This window comes from Vipera ursinii, assembly GCF_947247035.1.
Source record: "Vipera ursinii genome assembly, chromosome: 1".
In the NCBI taxonomy this organism is placed as follows: Eukaryota; Metazoa; Chordata; class Lepidosauria; order Squamata; family Viperidae; genus Vipera; species Vipera ursinii.
Genome location: NC_139512.1, coordinates 159,578,574 through 159,599,639, shown reverse-complemented (window position 1 = coordinate 159,599,639; position 21,066 = coordinate 159,578,574). Strand labels below are relative to the sequence as shown.

General features: G+C 37.7%; 1 protein-coding gene across 10 annotated transcripts in view; it reads left to right on the top strand.

Moving 5' to 3' along the window:
• ATF2 (activating transcription factor 2) overlaps window positions 1-21,066 on the top strand; it is a 73,235-nt gene that overhangs the window by 34,836 nt on the left and 17,333 nt on the right. For all 10 annotated transcript variants that reach the window (XR_014490722.1, XR_014490723.1, XM_083348541.1 and 7 more), the window contains 3 exons: window positions 1,129-1,278; window positions 1,918-2,124; window positions 17,339-17,444. Coding sequence is in view for 8 of the 10 variants with exons in the window: in XM_083348541.1 (XP_083204667.1) it covers window positions 1,129-1,278; window positions 1,918-2,124; window positions 17,339-17,444 (463 nt within the window). In the remaining 2 variants the exon portion in view is untranslated. The remainder of the gene's footprint in view (window positions 1-1,128; window positions 1,279-1,917; window positions 2,125-17,338; window positions 17,445-21,066) is intronic.

Genomic DNA, 21,066 nt, shown 5'->3' with positions numbered 1-21,066 from the left:
AAGCTAAAACTCAAATACTTTGGCCACCTAATGAGAAGGAAGGACTCACTGGAGAAGAGCCTAATGCTGGGAAAGATCGAGGGCAATAGAAGAAGGGGACGACAGAGAATGAGGTGGCTGGATGGAGTCACTGAAGCAGTAGGCGTGAGCTTAAATGGACTCCAGACGATGGTAGAGGACAGGAAGGCCTGGAGGAACGTTGTCCATAGGGTCGCGATGGGTCGGACACGACTTCGCAGCTAACAACAACAACAAACTACCTGTGAAACAAGATTTTATTCTGCTCTCCAAATACTGTATGTCCTGTGTCCAATATATAAAGCAAGTTTGGGAGGGAAGGGGATGAAGAATCTGTTCATGGAATTGAGTTGGTCCATAAAGTGACACAGTTCAAATGGCAAAGTTTTGTTGCAGTCTAGTAATTCAGCCCTCCTTTTGCTTTTTTTGCTTTTGCTTTTTCAAAGCTACAAAACACTTAGCTTCAGACTGCTGCATGAGTTACTATTTTATTATGATGATTTTTTCTTGTTTTTATTTATTCTTAGGGCCATGGATTTGAGATTGGTGGACATATAAATTTATTTACTTAAATGTATTATACATGCTAACTACACACAATTAGGGAAGGAGGATGCAAGTCAGTGGGTCTTTTTAAAGGGAATTGAGCACACGAATGTAAATTTTTGTATGTAATATCTTTAAAATGTACTCCATTTCATGTCTTCTACATGAAAAATAATATTTGTGGATTTATACCAGACATTTTTTTATCTTAAAACAAGCAGGATTAGACAGCTGTCTATTAAAAGCAGATGCCAACGCCAGAATGGTCATTAGGAGAAAGTCTACGGATTGTTTGCAACGCTGAGTGAAAAGTATTCTGCTTGCATGTGAGAGCTTTTTAATCAAAGTCTCTGATCTTAGAAAAAGCCTGTTTTGGTAATTCGGGGACCTCATGAAATTCTCTGGAATGTGGCAGCAAATTATAATAGAATTGTCTAAAATTGGACAAAAATGTGAATACACATAGCATTACACTTTTTCTCACCAAGTACATCTTCTGTTGCAGGGCATCATTCATCACTGAGTAAAGTTAGTGTGTATGGGTTTTTGTCTCCCTCTCTTTAGAGATTAAAAGCTGCTTTGACTCAGCAGCATTCTCAGGTAACAAATGGAGATACTGCTAAGGGACAAACAAGTGGACTGGTTCGAACTCAGTCAGAGGAAGCACGACCACAATCACTACAACAGCCCGCCACATCTACTACTGAAACACCGGTATGGAAACCTGGCTTCTGACTGAGTTTACTAACATGAAAAATGTCTTGGCAGTTCTTTTATGCTATATGTCTTAAACATATGGAGAGGAGACCAATTCATCTTGGTATTAGATAAAGGAAGAGGACAGACACTGGGAGTATATGACAATTAAATTACAATCAAGTAAGATAGTTGAATATGTTTATTGTACTTATGGTGCAGAAATGAAGATGGACTTAGTGATTTAACTTAAATTTATCAGTTTTTCATTGCATTTATCTTGGTTATAAGTGCAACATTGTTGCGTTTATTATTATTGTTAAACATTTATTATTGTCTGGGGGTGAAGGTGAAATGAATAAAAATTAATTCCACGGTGACTTTGTGGAAGTATATTAGGTTGGAAAACAGTTTTTATATATTAGACAATAATTGTCTTCTTTTAAATTTCCCGTGATATCATCACCATCGTACTTTTTTAAGTGCTTTAGGCATGCCTGTTGTTAAGTATCAGTTATTTTACATGGTATTCAAATAACGGAGTGACTCATAACAATCCTAGAATGCTTTACAAAATAAATATTAAAATTTACAGTGGATATTTCAGAAAGCATACAGAATTTGTCATAATGAATTGTGGTATTCTGGCACTTCTAGGCCTCTCCTGCTCAGCCTGCACCACAGACGCCAAATACAGGAGGCCGCCGAAGAAGAGCAGCAAATGAAGATCCTGACGAAAAAAGACGGAAATTCTTAGAGCGGAACAGAGCAGCCGCTTCAAGATGCAGACAAAAAAGAAAAGTTTGGGTCCAGTCTTTGGAGAAAAAAGCAGAAGACCTGAGTTCACTAAATGGTCAATTACAGGTATTTTGTTTTTGTTTTTGTTTTTTACTTGAAATTTTACATATATTTTTTAACTAAGAAGTTTAGTCAATCCAAAATTATATTTTTTTAACAAATGAAAATACAATTTTAGAAATGGGGCATTCTGTTGCTTATCTCTCTAAATGATGATTAACTAAACTAACGCTGATTTCAGTGGATCTGTTCTGGTAGTGCTAAGCTTAGTAAAATTTACATCCAGCCTAATCTTTTTATTTCAGTACAACTTGAAATGGTAGCAATGAATACTAAACTAAAACTTCTGACTAGTAAAAATTATATGTCCTGAATCTAATAAAACACCCAGTCTTTTTAGCAAGTACTTCAGCTAATGACTATTTGCAAATATGGTAAATAAAAAAACAATTTTCTGACCAGTGTGCACATTTACAACCAAATTTCGTATGCCTGACAAAAATGTATGCCAGAGTGAAAATGCTGGTGTGGGTATACAAGAACTTTATCTGAAAAAGACAGAAGCAACCAATAATCTTCACAGTCTCTCTCTCTCTCTCTGTCACAAGTTTGCTTAGTAACCATTTCGGTTAATGACCTGGTTGTTGGAACGGAACTCAGTCGATAAGCAAAGAGTAGATGTAAAGTAGCTGAGCGTGATTTTACAGAAACAGAAGACAACTATGAGCAGTAGATGTCCTGCTCAGTTTGGACAATCATTGCCAACTTCCTTTTTTCAGTAAAGGCAGGTAGAAGAGGATAACCCCTCCAAGACCGAGTGGCTGTGGATACCGGCATCTCGTATGGTTCAACAAGTTCCATCTCTCTTGATGGGGGGGAGGCACTGCCCCCCTCAGAAGGGGCCCGCAACTTGGGTGTCCTGGATTCACGGCTTAATTTGGAAGATCATCTAACGGCCGTGACCAGGGGGGCCTTTGCACAGGTTCGCCTAGTGCACCAGTTGTGCCCCTTTCTGGACCGAGATGCCCTATGCACGGTTACCCATGCCCTCGTCACTTCTCGCCTCGATTACTGCAATGCTCTTTACATGGGGCTACCCTTGAAGTGTACCCGGAGGCTTCAGCTGGTGCAAAATGCGGCCGCGCGGGTGCTTATGGTAGTGTCTCGATACTCCCATGTTACACCACTCCTCCGCGAGCTGCATTGGCTTCCAGTTACCCTTTGAGTGTGATTCAAGGTGCTGGTAATAACCTTTAAAGCCCTATATGGCTTAGGTCCAGTGTACTTGTGTGACCACCTGCTGCCATTATCAACCTCCCATTGCCCGGTTCGCTCCCACAGAGTCGGCCTCTTCAAGGTGCCGTCGGCCAGACAATGCCGTCTGGCAACCCCTAGGGGGAGAGCCTTCTCTGTGGGCGCACCGACCCTCTGGAATGAACTGCCTCCGGAGCTGCGGACGGCCCCTGACCTTCGGTCTTTCCGCCGTGACCTGAAGACTTGGTTATTCCAACAAGCGGGTCTGGACTGACTATGTTTTTTAAATTTGGCTTTTATTGAGTTAAATTGTCATGTATCTATTACATTTATTGTTTAATTCTTTTTTAAATTTTGTATTCCCTGTTTCTTAAACTTTTTGTTGTTAGCCGCCCTGAGTCCTTAGGGAGAAAGGACGGCATATAAATTCAATAAATCTAATCTAATCTAAGATGGAAAATGGCAGCTACAGTCTTTTTTTACACATTTTGATTGCTAGGCCTATGAAAGGTGGTCTCATCTGCTTTGTTCAGAAGATTATTATTATAGTTCTAGTTAATTCATAAACTAGGCTGTGGTAGGTTGGCCTATACTTCTAGTATAATTTGTTGTTGGTGTTTTATACTATGAGATTTTAACATAATAGTTTTCTTAAGGTATCAGAAGAAAATATTTCTTGAAACATCAATTCACTATAATTGCTTGGAGTTGGTCACTATGGGCATTATGAAAGAGATATTATCTGAAGACTTCTGTTGGACTACTGAAAAAAGTTCTTCAGACCTTTTTTAACCAATCATCTATCTTGAGAAATTCTGAATATTGAAACACAGTAATAATAATAATAATAATAATAATAATAATAATAATAATAATAATAATAATAATAATAGTACTAGTAATAGTAGTAGTAATAATAATAACAATAATAATAATAAATAATAATAATAATAATAATAATAATAATAATAATAATAATAATAATAAATTTATTATTGATCATTGCACAGTCAGCAAGATGTTCAGACTGGATTTGGCATTTTTGTCTACCTATCAAGTCCTTACCAAGGACCTGGGATAGGCAGATGTGGATGTTTGATGGTATTACAGATATCGTCACAGGATGGAAGCAGTTCCTAGTAAGGCCGCCTTTTGCAATTGACTAATGGCAAATTTGTCAATGCCAATGGTGTTCAAGCGGTGCTCCAGATGTTTTGGGATTGCACCCAAGGCACCTATTACTACTGGTACTACCCTTGCTTGCCTTTGCCACAGTCTTTGTATTTCTATTTGTAGGTCTTTTTTTGTTATCTTCTCCAGTTCTTTCTCGTCTATTCTGCTGTCTCCAGGCACTGCCACCTCCACTATCCAGACTTTTTTGTCTTTCTTATCAACAATTGTTAAGTCCGGGGTGTTATGTGGCAGGTGCTTGTCTGTTTGAATTCTGAAGTCCCAGAGCAGTTTAACTTTATCATTTTCTATGACTTTCTCTATTTTATGATCCCACCAGTTCTGGCTTACAGGCAAAAGATATCTCTTGCAGATCTTCCAATGCACTATTGTTGCTACTTTGTCATGCCGCTGCTTGTAGTCAGTCTGTGTGATCTTCTTGCAGCAGCTTACCAGGTGGTCCACTGCTTCTTCAGCTTCTTTGCAGAGGCGGCACTTACTGTCTGTTACTGTCTTCTCAGTTTTGACTTTGTATGCATTTGTCCTTAAGGCTTGGTCTTGTGCAGCAGAATTAGTCCCTCGGTCTCTTTCTTCAACTTTCCTGCTCTTAGCCATTGCCAGGTCTTGTTATTATCTGCTTTCCCAGCTATTTTTAATGTACTAGCCATGTAGTGCTTTTATTATTATTATTATTATTATTATTATTATTATTATTATTATTATTATTATTATTATTATTATTATTATTATTATTATTATTATTATTATTACCTTGGAGGTCTTCTAGTCCAACCCCCTGCTCAGGCAGTCTCTTATTAAAAACCTCCAGTGTTGGAGCATTCACAACTCCTGGAGGCAGGTTGTTGCACTGTTTAATTATTTTAACTGTCAGGAAATTTCTCCTGAAATATAGTATAACAGCAAGTAAATTTAGCAACTATTGTTAAGAGTGCTCTTGTTCAAGCAATTTGTACGGGTAGTCCTCAACTTCCAACCATAATTGAGGCCATAATTTGCTAAGCAAAACAGTTAGATGAGTTTTGCCCCATTTTATGACCTTTCTTGCCACAGTTGTTAAGTGAATCACTAGCGTTGGGATCAGTTGTTAAATGAATCTGGCTTTGCTATTGACTTCGCTTGTCAGAAGGTTGCAAAAAGGGATCCCATGACCTTGGGACACTGCAACCATCATACATACATGCCAATTACCAAGCTTCTGAATTTTGATCATATGACCATGGGGATGCTGCTGCAGTCTTAAATGTGTAAAACGGTCATAAGTCACTTTTTCGAATGGTGGTGTGACTTCAAATGGTCACTAAGCAAATGGTTCTAAGTGGAGAATTATCTGTATTCCAACCCCCTCCCCCCCACACACAGACACAACATAATAGAGTGCTGAACTTACAGAGAGATGGTAGTAAGATAGCCCAAGTCCCAACTAATTTGTCCAGCAAAGATCATCGGTGGAGAGTATCATCTAGGTCAGGATCAGCAATACAGTATGCCTACAATAACTTCAGATACTAGCATCTTACAAAATTTTCAAATTTTAGGAAATCTCAAAACTCTTGGGAAGTATTACAAAATTTTGTATACATATAAATCTTGTTGAGCCTCAGTAACATTGGTCAAAATTCATGAGTTTATTGTTTCATGGTTCGTTTAGCAATTAAAAATAAATATACCTGTGAGATAGTAATATAGAGATTTATGGTGAAAACAGTCTCTTTTACTTTTGCCCAGAAAGCTATCTAAGACAATTTGGAGTTGAGTGATATATCCCAATAGGCCACACCTATCTGGAATAAATGTGACCTAATATAGGTTTCTACTTGTGTTAATAACTTTTCCTGCTTAGAACTGCAATTGGGTGAAAGTATTTCTTTTCACATTCTCAGGAATTACCTTCATATTAATAGATGTAAAAGAAATACATAATTTACATTCTGCTATCAGCAAAACTGGTCGTTGTAAAGGCCAGGATAGTCAAGAAAATTAAATGTCAAAGAAATAATTAAACCATGCTTTTTACAAAAACATTAATCCTGAATTTCTGTAATTCTTCACTTGACATGTTTCCAGAGCTGATCAGGGTGAGCAATGATGAACTGCAGTTAGTTACATTCAGTATCAAATATGATAAATTTGGTCTTCCACAGTATGCCGACTCTGAAATAATACAAAGGTTCAAATAAACAGATTCAGGAATGTAATTAAAAGCCTGTAATTGTAAAATACAAATATTACTGTAAATAGATTTTTATTGTTTTGAAAGCTAAAAGATGTCAATTGTAATATTAATTGATTTGATTAATTACTCTGGGTTCTATTACAGAATAAATACTGGTCAAAATATAAAACAATGGGACTGGAACAAGGGATAAATACATAATTTTGGAAATGAAAAGATTCAAATATCAAATAGATACTTTAATTAAAAGGTATTAACATCTGGCTTGGATTACAAACATACAGTAGATTATTATTTCTGTCTTTGAGGCTGAGACCTTCAACTCCTCATTCATAAGCACACAAATACAGTCATACCACTTGACTGCTTTGAAACTCATTGAATTTGGTACTCGACATATTTTGATGAGAAAATTTTGTGGTACTTGTAAATTGTTTTGGTACTTAATGCACAAGCTAGAACTTGTTGGTTGCCTCATGAAATGAACAGCCAGGTCATTGACTAGCGTTTATTCTGCAAAAAATAAATTGAATAAGCAGATAAGGCAATCTGAGGTGAAATCACCTGATGACCATATGTGGTGTGGCAGCTGGTTTAGTGAATGAGTTTACCATAGTCAATCTGAGCTTGTGCCCATGACATTCAAAATTGCAAATTCATTCACATAATTTAAAGCTGAAAAATGCTGCCCTTGGGTTAATTAGTGTATTATAAAAAGAAATTGATGGCAGCCACAAGAAGGGAATACAAAATATATATATAAAATTAAAGAAAAAAAAGTTTTGCCATTTCAATCTGGTCAGAACTTGAGTTGGCTGCCAAAAGTCATAACTCAGTAATATTTTGGCACTCTGTAGCAGGAGTCCTAAAGGAACGGAGATCCGCATTTGATATACCAATCCCAGCTGAGGACTGGGAGAATTATTATCAATGTCTGTTTGCTTCTATGGAACCTGTAGAGAAACCTTTTTTAAGCAGTGATTTAGTAAACTCTAGAACTCCGCCCCTTTGGCCTCCAGTATCGGTAAAAGAGATACAATCCATCATTAAAAGCCGAAAGAGTAATAAAGCCCCAGGTGAGGATTTTATGCCAGAATTATTTAAGAAATTCCCCGACAGGGGGGGTCCAGTACTGGCAGGTCTTTTTACACATATAAATAACACTTGCCATATACCGGATGGGTGGAAGATGGCAGTAGTTGTCCCCATATATAAAAAGGAATAAAAAGGATCCTAGTAACTATAGGCCCATTAGTCTTATTGACCTTGTAGCAAAAATATATTTTGAATAGAATTGAAATCTGGGTAGAGGAAAATCATATCCTCACAGCAGAACAAGCAGGTTTTAGACAAAACTTATCTACCATTGATAACTGCTTTGTCCTGAGCCAAATGTGCCTAGAAGAGGAGATTCTTTTTTATTTTTTTTATTAATTTTCCAATATTACAATAGTATCTTTAAAAAGCAACATGGTGCCTGGGTTACAGCAGTTCCATTTCAGACAAATACATATTATTACAAATCTCCAAATTGTTGTAACCAATATTTCCTCTCTCGTTTCCTTTAATACATATTATCTCTTATCTAACATACTTCTCATTGCTATCCATCAGTCATTTAATAGTTTTCTTATATTTGTCAATACCTTGGTAAATTTTATATTTTAACATTCCATCTTTAAGACATCAAACACCTTATATATTTTTCCAGCTTTAATTTTACATTGATATTAAAATTAAATGTTTAAAGTTCCTCATTTTCATATTTCTAAATAACCTCCTTTCCCTTTACACAATTTTCTTCGATACCTAGTAATGTAAATATACTTCTTATTTATCTCATTTCCATATCAACAAGTTAGTAGTACAATATAAGAATGGTAGTCATTAGAATACCAATTGCAAGGAGGAAAAAGAGGAGGAGGACAATATAATATTCTTATTTCTCATTTATAGTTTTCACATATTGAAAATTAACCAAAATTTCAACATTTAATACATCCTTTCATGTCACTACATCCAAGTATATTAGTTACATTGTATCATTCTTAACATATATACATCTTAATCCATTTCATTTAAAGAGCTCAATATTTCAATGTTAGTATTCATACATCTGTATTTTGTTTTGTTTTTTAATTAGTATTTTTATCTACTCATAATAACAATCTCGTAATCCAAGTACAATCTTGTCTATTTTGGTATTATCTATTTCAGTCCTCTTAAATATGCCCATATTTCTTCAATCTTATTCTTGCTTTCTTCCTTTGCCATATCATTTTTTGCTTCTTTGCCTCAGGGTTATCAAAGCATTCTTGTGTTGTTATATCATATTGAAGTAGCCCTCCAGTCTCCATTTTTGAAGGATTGAGGAGTCTGTTAACAACGCCAAATCTTCTCATTATTTTCACCTCTTGATATAATTGTCCTGGACTGAATAAATTTTGTTCCACCCGTTTCTCATTTTGGTCTTCAAAAGTCTGTGCTTGTTGAATAGTTAATTCTTCTGCCAATGTATTTGATTGTTCAATTTCTTCTGTTAAGTTCTGTCCCAATAAAATATTAGTTGTAGTCACAGTTTGAGTTTGTTTCTTCGAGATACTTTCTAATTCTTTTCCAAAAGCTCTTATTTCATCGCCAGCTGTAGAAAGGAACTGATAAGTTTGGTAGGATATTTCCCACATAGCATAGATTTGTTTTTGAAACTCTTCCATGGTGGAGTTTCACATCTGGTGTTCAAGGTTAATCTTATCTTGTTTTTCTTAAATGTTTTCTTTTTTAAAAAAAATTAAGTCAGATTGCAATTTCAGGTTTAACTACTGGGTGTCCCCCAAGTGCTTTGAAAATTCTTTTCTTTTAGTCCGTTTCTTTTTTCAACTTTTTTTTTAAAAAAACACCCGAGCTTGCTTGCTGCTTATTTGAAGGGAGGGTTAAATTCCCCCCTCCCTCTCCACAGGGGGGAAGGTACTTAGCAGCTTATTTAGGTGAAAATAAGAAGTTTAAAGTATAAGAGAGGAATCTTACCCCCCCGTCTCTTCCACGCTGCTTTAATGTTGCCTGGTGGTAAGTTTGACTTTGGCCGTCTACAGCCTAGTAACTGGCCATATTACTATGGCCGGTCTTTCATCCGCCGGTTCGAAGGGAATGCAGGCACTAACGGGGGGTTGCAGCTCCCCCACATTTCTGCAAAAGCCCCTTCTTGCTGGTCACTCCTCCAGGGTGACTCTTCAGCCCTTTTAGGACCCCCCCCAGCAATGCGAAACTGGACTTGGAAGACTAGAGCTGTCCTCCAGACGTCCATGTCAGCTGGCTCGGCAAACCGGAAGCCTAGAAGAGGAGATTCTGTTTGCTGCCTTTATAGACCTTACAGCAGCATTTGATACTGTAAACAGAGAAGTACTATGGAGTAAATTGACATCTCTTAAAATAGAACCTAGACTGCTAGCTTTGATTAAAGTCCTTTACACAAGTACCTGTTTGAAGGTGCGGTATGGGGTTAATGGGGCCCTTACTAACAGGATTCATACAAATAAAGGGGTAAGACAACAGTGTATCCTGGCCCCATTATTATTTCATCTGTACATTAATGACCTGCCAGGGTTAATGAAGGATCCCATGGTACATATGCCAATGATCCTAAACACATACTGTAACAGCTTGCTCTATGCCGACGATATGATCCTATTATCTTATTCACAAGTAGGATTGTGCAGGCTATTAAGAAGGTTTAACTCCTATTGCCAGGACAATTCCCTAACCATCAGTAAATCTAAATAAAAAATCATGGTGTTTGGAAAACATCATGAGAGACATAGATGGCAATTAGATGGTGAACCAACTGAACAGGTTAACACCTTTGTATACTTAGGCATAACGTTTTCCAAGACTGGATGTTGGGCTTGCCATCATCAAGGGAGCACACTTAGAGCAAAGGCTCGTTTGAATCTACTGCTTAAATTAAAGAATCATAGTTATCCAGGGTCCCTTGTCCCATTAATCAGAGTATATAAAGCTAAGGTTACTCCTATGCTTTTGTTTGGAGCAGAAGTTTGGGGTATATACTCAATTGCAACACTTGACTAAACGTAGTCCCAGGACCCGAGATGTATTTTGGGCATAGATCCAAGAACATCTGCTGCAGCAGTTAGAGCTTAAACTGGGAATTCATATAATTCATGCTCTATCCAAAATCAGAACATATAATTACTGGCATAAAATTAATGAAATAGAGAGTGATAGACTCCCCAAGTTATGCCTATTAGAGCAGATAAAATTACAATCACAAACTTCCTGGTTCACTAAATTGACAAATTTTGTAAGAAGCTGTGATCGTTACAGGGGAACGATCTAAAAGAAGAGCTGCCCAAAGAATTAAGGATATTGAAGCACAAAAGGACATAGCCATCCTTAGTAAGATGGGTAACTTGAAATGGTTGAGCAAATACAAACACACTTTTCAAGCAGACAGCTGTTTGAAGTTACAACTGCCAAAACATCTTAGGGAAATATTCATGCGAGCGAGATTTGAACAGCTTGACACAATGGTCAGATACGGGAGATTCCACTCTATACCGTTTAATGGACGTCTCTGCATCTGCGGAGCGGCAGAGGTTGAGGACCTGGTTCACATCCTATTTCACTGCTGCCTGTATTAGAGCGTGAGAGACAGGTACCTTGGCCTATACACTAAACGAATGGCCCATTGGGACCCCCATATCAAAATAACTTAATTATGTGCGGCCAGAATTTGAAAATTACATTTAACACAGCACAGTACCTGAGCAAAATGTTTGGCTGAGATCGGCCTATGTGAGACTGATTGGGGTAGATTGTAGGGGTGATAGTGAAATATAATTTTATCGTATTTTATTTATCTACATCTTAAATTGCCATATTTGATTCTAATTTCAATTTTAAAAATGTATTTTATCCCAATTTCCTTTTACGTTGTATTTTGTTTCCATTTTATTTTAAATTGTATTTTAACCAATTCCATTCTAAATTGTCTTTAGTGCATTTTAGTATAATGTGTGGCCTTGATATGGCCCACGGACTAATCAATAAAGATTATTATTATTAAGTGTATTATATGTGTATTATATGTGCTCACTACTTTTGATATTTTCAAAAGGGGAAAAAAAACCCTACAGGGAGCATCAGCTTCAGGAGCTATTCCTTTTTTTACTGCCCAGCTGATAGATATATTTATTTATTTTATTTTAATTCCATTTATATCCCACCCTTCTCCGAAGACTCAGGGCGGCTTACAAGCTTAGCAGTAGCCTTCATTCTATGTATATGCCTGCTTATTAGGGCTTTCACACACACACCCCAAGCGGCATTATTACAAAGTCAGCTTAATTGCCCCCAACAATCTGGGTCCTCATTTTACCTACCTCGGAAGGATGGAAGGCTGAGTCAACCTTGAGCCTGGTGGGATGAGAACCTGCACTAATTGCAGGCAGCTGGTGTTAATATATATACTGTATATATATATTATATAATATATACTGTACAAATAGCTATTTAACATGGGAGAAATAGCTACCTTGACAAAACTACTTTTCCCTACCTGCAGCTCAACAATTAAGTTGCAATAGGGAGCCATCTTGTTTTCCTGCCTCCTTTCTTCTTTTAATGTATATTCTTGAAGCTATCACACTTGCCCTTGCCTGCCAAGTGGCTATTTACATCACTAAGAGCAGGAAAGTGGTGGGGCGATTCTACCATTCCCCACCCAGCAGGTAGAGATTATTCTGCACGAGAATCTTTTAGCCTGTACAGGACATTCTGCAACCCAAGATATTTTCTTGGAATATGCTCAGGTCACGTAGGATATTTGACTGGCTAGGTGTTCGATTCTTCCCCCACCCCCCACTCCCAGTACAATTCATAAAATTTAGATGTGCAGTTCTGTTCACTAGCAGTGGTAGCAGAGGAAAGATTACAATTCTTCCTATTACACTTAAAATGCTGTCCTATGAATTTAGGCAGCATTGAGAAGACTGTACATTTTGGAGTTTATTGTCTAGGCATTTTAGGTGTTGGCTCTGAAACGTTTTTGTGGAGATAGTGAATTTGTTTTGAATGTTTTTAAGTTGGGACAAATTTTTCCAAAGTGGCTTATATAATTAAAATAATTACATATAATTTAAATGTAAAAATACAAATATCAGTTTATTTCAGGAATAGTTGACAATGATACCTGGACTTAAACTAATTTGTTCAATTTGACATACTGCAAGGGTACATCTCCTGAAGCCCTAAAGGTTCCCAAAACTTCCTAAAAGTTCTCATCAAATTGTACTTTCTATTTTCTAGGAGATATTTATTAAGTACATAGGGAGAACCAATTTTAGTTATTCTTAATTAATTAATTAAATTTTAACTTTAATTATACAGAAATGAAATTAAATAAAATTAAGCTTTTGTCCTAGCCAGAGGACAGTACAGAGAAGAGCAATAAAGATGATTAGGGGACTGGAGGCTAAAACATATAGGGAACGGTTGCTGGAATTGGGTATGTCTAGTCTAATGAAGAGAAAGACTAGGGGCGACATGATATCAGTGTTCCAATATCTCAGGGGTTGCCACAAACAAGAGGGAGTCAAGCTATTTTCCAAAGCACCTGAGGGCAGGACAAGAAGCAACGGATGGAAACTAATCAAGGAGAGAAGCAAGCTAGAACTAAGGAGAAATTTCCTGACAGTTAGAGCAATTAATCAGTGGAACAATCTGCCTCCAAAAGCTGTGAATGCTCCAGCACTGGAAGTTTTTAAGAGACTGGACAGCCATTTGTCTGAAATGGTATAGGGCTCCCAGCCGCCCGGTGCGCGCGCACCTCTTCCAACGGGCAGTGGTGCGCGCGCACCTCTCCAAATGGAGAGTGGCACCGGCCATTTGGAGAGGTGCACGCGCACCTCCCCGAATGGGCGGAGGTGCGCGTGCACCTCCCCAAACCTTTGGAGAGGTGCGCGCGTACTTCCGCGCGAAGGGGCAGCGGTGCCGCTCTTTGAGGAAGCTGCCGCGGCCCGTCTGTGAAGCTGCCGAAAGCGGCAGCTTAGCAGACGGGCCGCGGCAGCTTCCTCAAAGAGCGGCGCCCCTGCCCATTCCGAGAGGTGCGCGCACATCTCTCCGAACGACCGGAGTTGCGCGCGCACCTCCCCAAGCCTTTGGGGAGGTGCGCGCGTACCTCCGCGCGAAGGGGCAGCGGTGCCGCTCTTTGAGGAAGCTGCCGCTTTCGGCAGCTTCCTCAAAGAGCGGCGCCGCTGCCCCTTCGCACGGAGGTACGCGCGCACCTCCCCAAAGGTTTGGGGAGGTGCGCGCGCAACTCCGGTCGTTCGGAGAGGTGCGCGCGCACCTCTCGGAATGGGCAGGGACGCCTCTCTTTTTGAGGAAGCTGAGACGGGCCGCGGCAGCTTCCTCAAAGAGCGGCACCGCTGCCCATTCGCGCGGAGGTACGCGCGCACCTCCGGTCGTTCGGAGAGGTGCGTGCGCACCTCTCGGAATGGGCAGGGGCGCCGCTCTTTGAGGAAGCTGCCACAGCCCGTCTGCAAAGCTGCCGAAAGCGGCAGCTTGCAGACGGGCCGTCGCCGTCGGGCAACCGGGAACCGGTTCCATCTCATTTTTTTAAAAATGGCAGCCGCGTGCGTCCGCGCATGCGCAAAAAACCTTTTTGCGCATGCGCGTGCATGGACACACGCACGCGGCTCCCTCTTTTTTTAATTTGTGATGGAACCGGTTCCCAGTGGCTCTTTTTCTTTTTTAGGTTGCCGACCCCTGGTATAGGGTTTCCTGCCTGAGAAAGGAGGTTGGACTAGATGACCTCCAAGGTCCCTTTCAACTTAAATAATAAATAAATAATAATAATTTATTTAGCCTTACTATCTCTTGTCATACTGAAGTAAAACTTTGGGTCCAGAAATGTTCTGGAAATCTGTGCAGCAGAATTAACTTTTTATTTAAAACTACAAAAAAAAGAGCCAGCTATGTCTAATGTATAATGGCTGAGATATATGCTGATATTTATTGATAGATAAATATTGGTGGTAACTTAAATAACCTGACCACAAAGTCAAAGGTCAAAACCACCTTTTTACTTTCTCAGTGTTGTTCATTCTGTTGCATAATTAGGTCTATCTCAGGCCTGGTCTGCAAAAATCCAGACAATCACCAATGGTAGCACATACTGCATGCTGAAAGTGTGTTAGTACATAAAACAAAGACATTGCAACTTGGATGCACAGCCAAATCAAAACCTGAAGCTTTTTAGTTTCAGCTGGGACAAAATCCAGAAGGGTATATAATAGGGTCAATGGTGGTTTTGTTCTCGTTTCTCTGTTCCTCCATGGCCATTGTCCTTGCCCTCCGACCAAATTCAGCACCTTCTTTCTCCCCCTGACATTTTTACATTCAAATACCTGCCTTTCTTCTTTCCTCTCCATATTTCGTCACACTTGAATTCAGCCAGCCTGTCCATTCCTCTCCAATCTTCACAGCGTATTTGTTTCCATCACCTCCCTTAGCTGACACCACATGTGCTACCAGTGAAGGCCCGAATTTTTTTTTCCTTGCTGTTCCTATTCCAGAACAGGTCCTACTTGAAATATGTTTCAGGTTCATGCTCAGACAAAATATGTGTTTTGATCTGAGCTGCCAGTTCCTTATACTTATGTTCTCTATGCAGAGAACGTTTTGCACATCCCTACTTTGCCGCCATCTAGGGGTCATTTGGATTGTGCAGCCTGGATCTGTACACCATAAAAAAATGATTAATATGAAGTAGGAATATAGCATTCTTTAATAGAGTTTCAGATTATTTTAAATTAAATGGAAAAATGTATTCTAAATATATCCTTCTGGTCTACCATTTAGATATTGTTGGGAGGGACGGTTGTACCAGTAGTTACATATATATCCTCTGGTTGTGTCACTTCACTGAGTATACTTACTAATTGGTGATCATAGGTAGGCTCATAAAACAGTATATGGATTACAAATCCTAACTTACATAAATTAGCACAAATATGAGGGAATAAAACAAGGTTTCTGTTGTCTTGCGGTATACAATCCAAAATATAGTGTTTGAGCAAGGAGTCCTGCATGTGGTATGGGTGCAACTAATAGTGATAACCTAATCTGCATCTTTTCTATTTTACCGTCTTACTAAATAAAAAGTTACATGTAAGCTTCAGTTAAGGTCATGATGAACAGCAGACATCAACATTTATGGGGTTCATCTGATGATGACCATGAAACATTACAATTTGAAATTAAGAGGAATTTGAACTAATAAATGAAAAATGTGCCTCTGTGAAATCTTAAGAAAAAATGGAAAGATGTAAGAGATGCAAATCATGTTTTTGATCCTTGTGGGATTAAGTTCGTTAAAACATGTAGGGAAGTGATGGGTTCTGTTTAATTATGAATGAAAATATCTGGGTTCTGGATTACCATTGAGGTAGGAATCATATACTCAAGTGAACGGTGATACTGTGGTGGAAGAACAAAGGACAGATTTTAAGAGAGAAAAGCCAAGAAATAAAAGTGAAAATAAAACAAAAAAATGAATGTGATAAGGAATAGAATATAGGAAAAATGATGAAAAGTGAGGCATCAGTGCTATGAGAATGTTGAAAAACCGAGCTTCAAATTGTAGAATTTGTAACGAGAAATCTAAAGATATGATGTGGTTTATTTATGAAAGGTTCCATAAAAGTGTGTGTTTGATGTGCATGAAGACTTCATCTGTAACTTTTATTGGTTTGGAAAGTGAATGTGTACTTTTATATGCAGACCTTGCTATTTTGATTGAGAAATTGAATGGTTTACCCTGAATATTAATTTTATTTTGCCAAAAGGAGCATAGAGAGATGCCATTTTCTCATGCCAAGAGAAAAGAGAATAATCAGTTGCAATTTATATATAAATGAGAAAACACTAGAGCAATTAGTGCAGCTTGCAGCTTGATAATTTATTGAAATAGATGGGGAAATTTTAAGAGATAAACATTGTTGTAAAAAGGTAGTGGATAGCATATGGTCTGTTACAAGGAATGCTTATTCCTACTTTGTTATGTGAAATGAGAATGAGCATATAAAAGGAGAAGCGTAAGTAAACTGAATGTAGTGAGATTGTATACTACACAATAAATACTACTTTAATACTACACAGAAAATATGTGAAGAAAGGGGAAGAACAGGAAAGCCATGCTTGAATGCAGATGATGAAATCTTCAAGATAGGAGGGAGGATTTTAAATAACAAAAGGCAACGTGCAAGATACTGTAGGGCCATAGAGGTTAGAGGAAAAGAAGAAATAGATAAAATGAAGGGAAAAGAGAATTCAATTAGCAAATATGAATATTACTACGAGGGAGGAATTCCCACTTCATTTATTTATTTATTATTTATTAAATTCATTTGCTGCCCATCTCATTTCAAAGTGAGTGGATTTGTGTAACAAAAGAATGGAAACAAAGGAATGGCCACAACTTCAGTTATTCATTCAATTTATATCCCACTTTTCATAAATACTTTTTGGTATTAATCTGCACCTGAAGTATGTGCTTTGACTTTTGTCTGTTCGGGATCTTGTAAACCTCAGTCTGAAATGCACATAATTTAATATAGCTAAAATACAGGGTTTTATTTATTTATTTAGAATGAAGTCACCCTGCTGAGAAATGAAGTGGCACAGCTGAAACAGCTTCTTCTGGCTCATAAAGATTGTCCTGTTACAGCTATGCAGAAGAAATCTGGCTATCATAGTGAGTAATATTCCATTCCCCATGCCTCTAAGTTATACCGGTGAAATACCGAGAAGTACCAAACCAAGAAAACATTAATACTGAAAAATGATGCTGAAATGTTTCACATAGTTTGGGCAAAATATGTTCGGGGACAACATAATTCACAGAATTTTTTTAAAAAAATAAGTCTTTAATAAGTCCTCTTGAGGATAATGTTATATATTTATATTGAATAGCTGTTGGATGACTATTAATTTTCATCCAAAAGAATAATATATAATATTGCTGAATGAAAAAAAAACATTAATATTTATGGATAAAACAATGTAAAGGTAAAATGTAAAAAACTAAATTGTTGGCTTCCTGATTCTTTCAGCACTTCAAAGGTTAATTGTGTGTGTCTTACTTGGGGATATAATAAAAAGTCCAGAAAGCATTCACTGCAGTAGAATAAATGGCCAATTTTGTCCATTGTACACAAATTTATAACAAATAACTGAGCTGGGAATGCATTAGGCAACATTCATAATATATAACCCACAGCTTTCGGTTTTTATGATTTAGTGATATTTCAGGGTATTTGTAAATGTGAAGATTGTTTCTGCCATATGTAGCCACTTCATTTTAATTTGCCAGTGTCAGTAATTTAGGAGAATAAAAGAACATTTTGTATTGCATGTGAACAGTTCCTCAGGTGCTTGCGATAAAACTTAATGGCCACCATCTTTACTTGTAGCCATTGTAAGCAATTTCATCAGAATGGGCAATATTTTTTAATTTAAAAGATTCTGGAGATTTAGCAACTCTCTGTGACTGTATAGATTTAGCACATTGATTTTGTTAAGTTTTGAGGTTATAAATCTCAGTCCTTTTGATCTCCAGTCATTTTGACAAGATAGAAAGTGGCATCTTGGAGCAAATTGAAATGATACAAAAATATATTTTGAATTTATATTAACAATGATTGTTGCAGGGATGAGGCTATTATAGTTCCTATCTGACAAAACAATATTATTTCATATATTTAGGCTGCTATAGGATAGCTTCCTGTATGCATAGTTTGCTGAATGAGCTTAGATGTCTTGAATATTAATGTAAAAATAACTTTTTTCTCCTCTGTCATATTTAACTATCTCAGAGACATTAGTATATGCTATTTTTATTCTGTATGGAAGTCAGCACTGAAAATAACATTAAAATAGCATTACCACTCAAAAGAAATAGTTATCAGACTATAAGCAGACTATAACCAGAATATACAAATGGAAACACAAGTAAAAAAATTGGCGTATGCCATTAAGATGTATAATACATATAACCCTACATCCATATCCAAGTGGCCAAATTATAATTTAAAAATTGAACACATGCTACACAATTCACTGAAGCCTCAAAGGACCCAAAAGATACTATGGCAGTAAGATCACAAAATGCTGCTACCTATTTTATGCAATAAGGTGCCCTAAGAATCCATTCTAGGATTTCTATTGGATAGAAATATTTGACTCAGTGAAAATAAATTTTCTCCTCTTACTAGCCGAAGGCATCAATATTTGCTCCAAGAATGAAATTACACAATATCTTATGTGTTTAATAGTTACAAGTTTTCAGCATTTTTCAGATGCTGTATAGTTCTTTGGGCATTTTAAATTGTGTGTGTTCAGTGTCTTTAAATGATATAAAGGAACCAAAAATAAAAAAAGGTATAGTCCAGGGGTCCCCAACCCTCGGTCCGTGAACCAGTACCGGTCCGTGACATCCCAGCAACTGGGTCACACAAACAAGCAAAGCCCCATCTGCAGGATGCAGGCAGCACACAAAACCACGCACCCTCCAGTCCATGGTAAAACCTCTCTCCACGGAACCGGTCCCTGATGCTCAAAAGATTGGGAGCCTCTGTAAAATCCATTGAGTTCTCTATCTTAAATACTTAAAAATGTTCTAATAAAAATTACTTTCCTGTTTTCTGAATTTTAAATTAATATTTAAACTGTATTAGTTGTACATACAAATGTCTCTGTTAATTACTTTTGGCTATCAGCCTTTTTTCTTGTGTATTTCTATGTCATGTAAAATTAACATGACAAACTTGTTTATTTCATCTGGTAAATTAAGTCCAGTTCTCCAACATGGAGTCTGGCACAAAGTGGAAACTTTTCTGCAAAATCCAAATCTGTTTATTAGCCGTGTAAGTTAATTAGACTTGTAAACTCCAGATCCAAAAACTTACTACTAGGTTGCAGGCTGAAAATTTTATTTTAATATTTATACGCACTCTCCATACAGTCATATTTCTATTCACAACATATAATTCTATGTGTTACCAGGAATGCCTGCAAAGTAGAGAAATGTGTAAAACTGTATATTCATTCCAGATTTTTTTTTAAACCCATTTATATCCCGCCCTTCTCCGAAGACTCAGGGCAGCTTACAATCTAAGAAGCACAAATCAATGTGCTTAGCAATAGCCTTCATTCTAAGTATATGCCTGCTTATTAGGGTTTTCGCACCCCCCCAAGCGGCATTTTTACAAAGTTGTATAGTTGTAATATAACTATATTATATATAGTTGTTGAGAACCAGGGATGTGCTTTTGGATTCACTAGCTTCATCATAGTTATTGGTACTGGAAACCTATTCTGAATAAAGAGGCAAATATTTTAGAAATAGCAGATATAATAATATATTTACTCTATAAATTATTTGGTAAATCCAGAATCAGTTGGAGTGGATTGTGCCTAAGGTAGATATAATAATAAAACTTACAAATGCTTGATTGGGTAAATATAGTTTTTTAATGCTACGATAGAACAAAAGGAATAGGCTAATGCACAGGTCTGCAACCCGCGGCTCTGGAGCCGCATGCGGCTCTTTCAGCCGTCTCCTGCGGCTCCCAGTCTTCTGCTATGTGCAGTCCAAAAAGAAAAAAAAAAGTGGGACTAAAAAAGTTCAACCAGTCAATTCAAATATGCAGGGTAGGTGCATATCTTGCCTTGGCTCCACTCTTCAGTCAAACCCTGTTCTGCGCATGTGCGCATGTATGTGCATGCGCACACATTTTTTGTGGCTCCCAGTTTATCCTTTTGTGAGGGAACTGGTTCCGAGTGGCTCTTTCACTGTTTCAGGTTGCTGACCCCTGGGCTAATGTAATAGTGTGTTGTTTTTAAATAAAGACACACACTCACTAAATAGAACTTTGTTACAGGTATGATAATTAACATTTTTGAAACAGTTGATGGAAGTTCAGTATTGAGTGGAAATTTGCTCACAAACTGCAATTTTCCCTTCCCTCTATACAAGCCACCCATTTCAAAGTAGATTCTCTAGGACAGATTCTTAGAGGGAGGAAAGACGTGGCCTTACTCCCTAGCCCATTGATGGAAGCAGTTCTACCAGCAACAAAGCCGTGTGGGATGCTACTGGCAGGACATTCTCCAAGTGATCATTTGAATTGGGCAGAGCTGTTTTAGCTGCCCAGCTTTCCTCATTGGTTCCCTATGCCCATTGTTTCCTTCCTTGGAGGATTTCAGGTCTTGTGAGGAACTAGAGAAGAGAAGGAAAAGGCAAAAGAATATTAACTAGTTGTTTCTCGGTTATTAAAATAAAACATTTCTTCGCAATATGTGCGACTAGCAGCTAA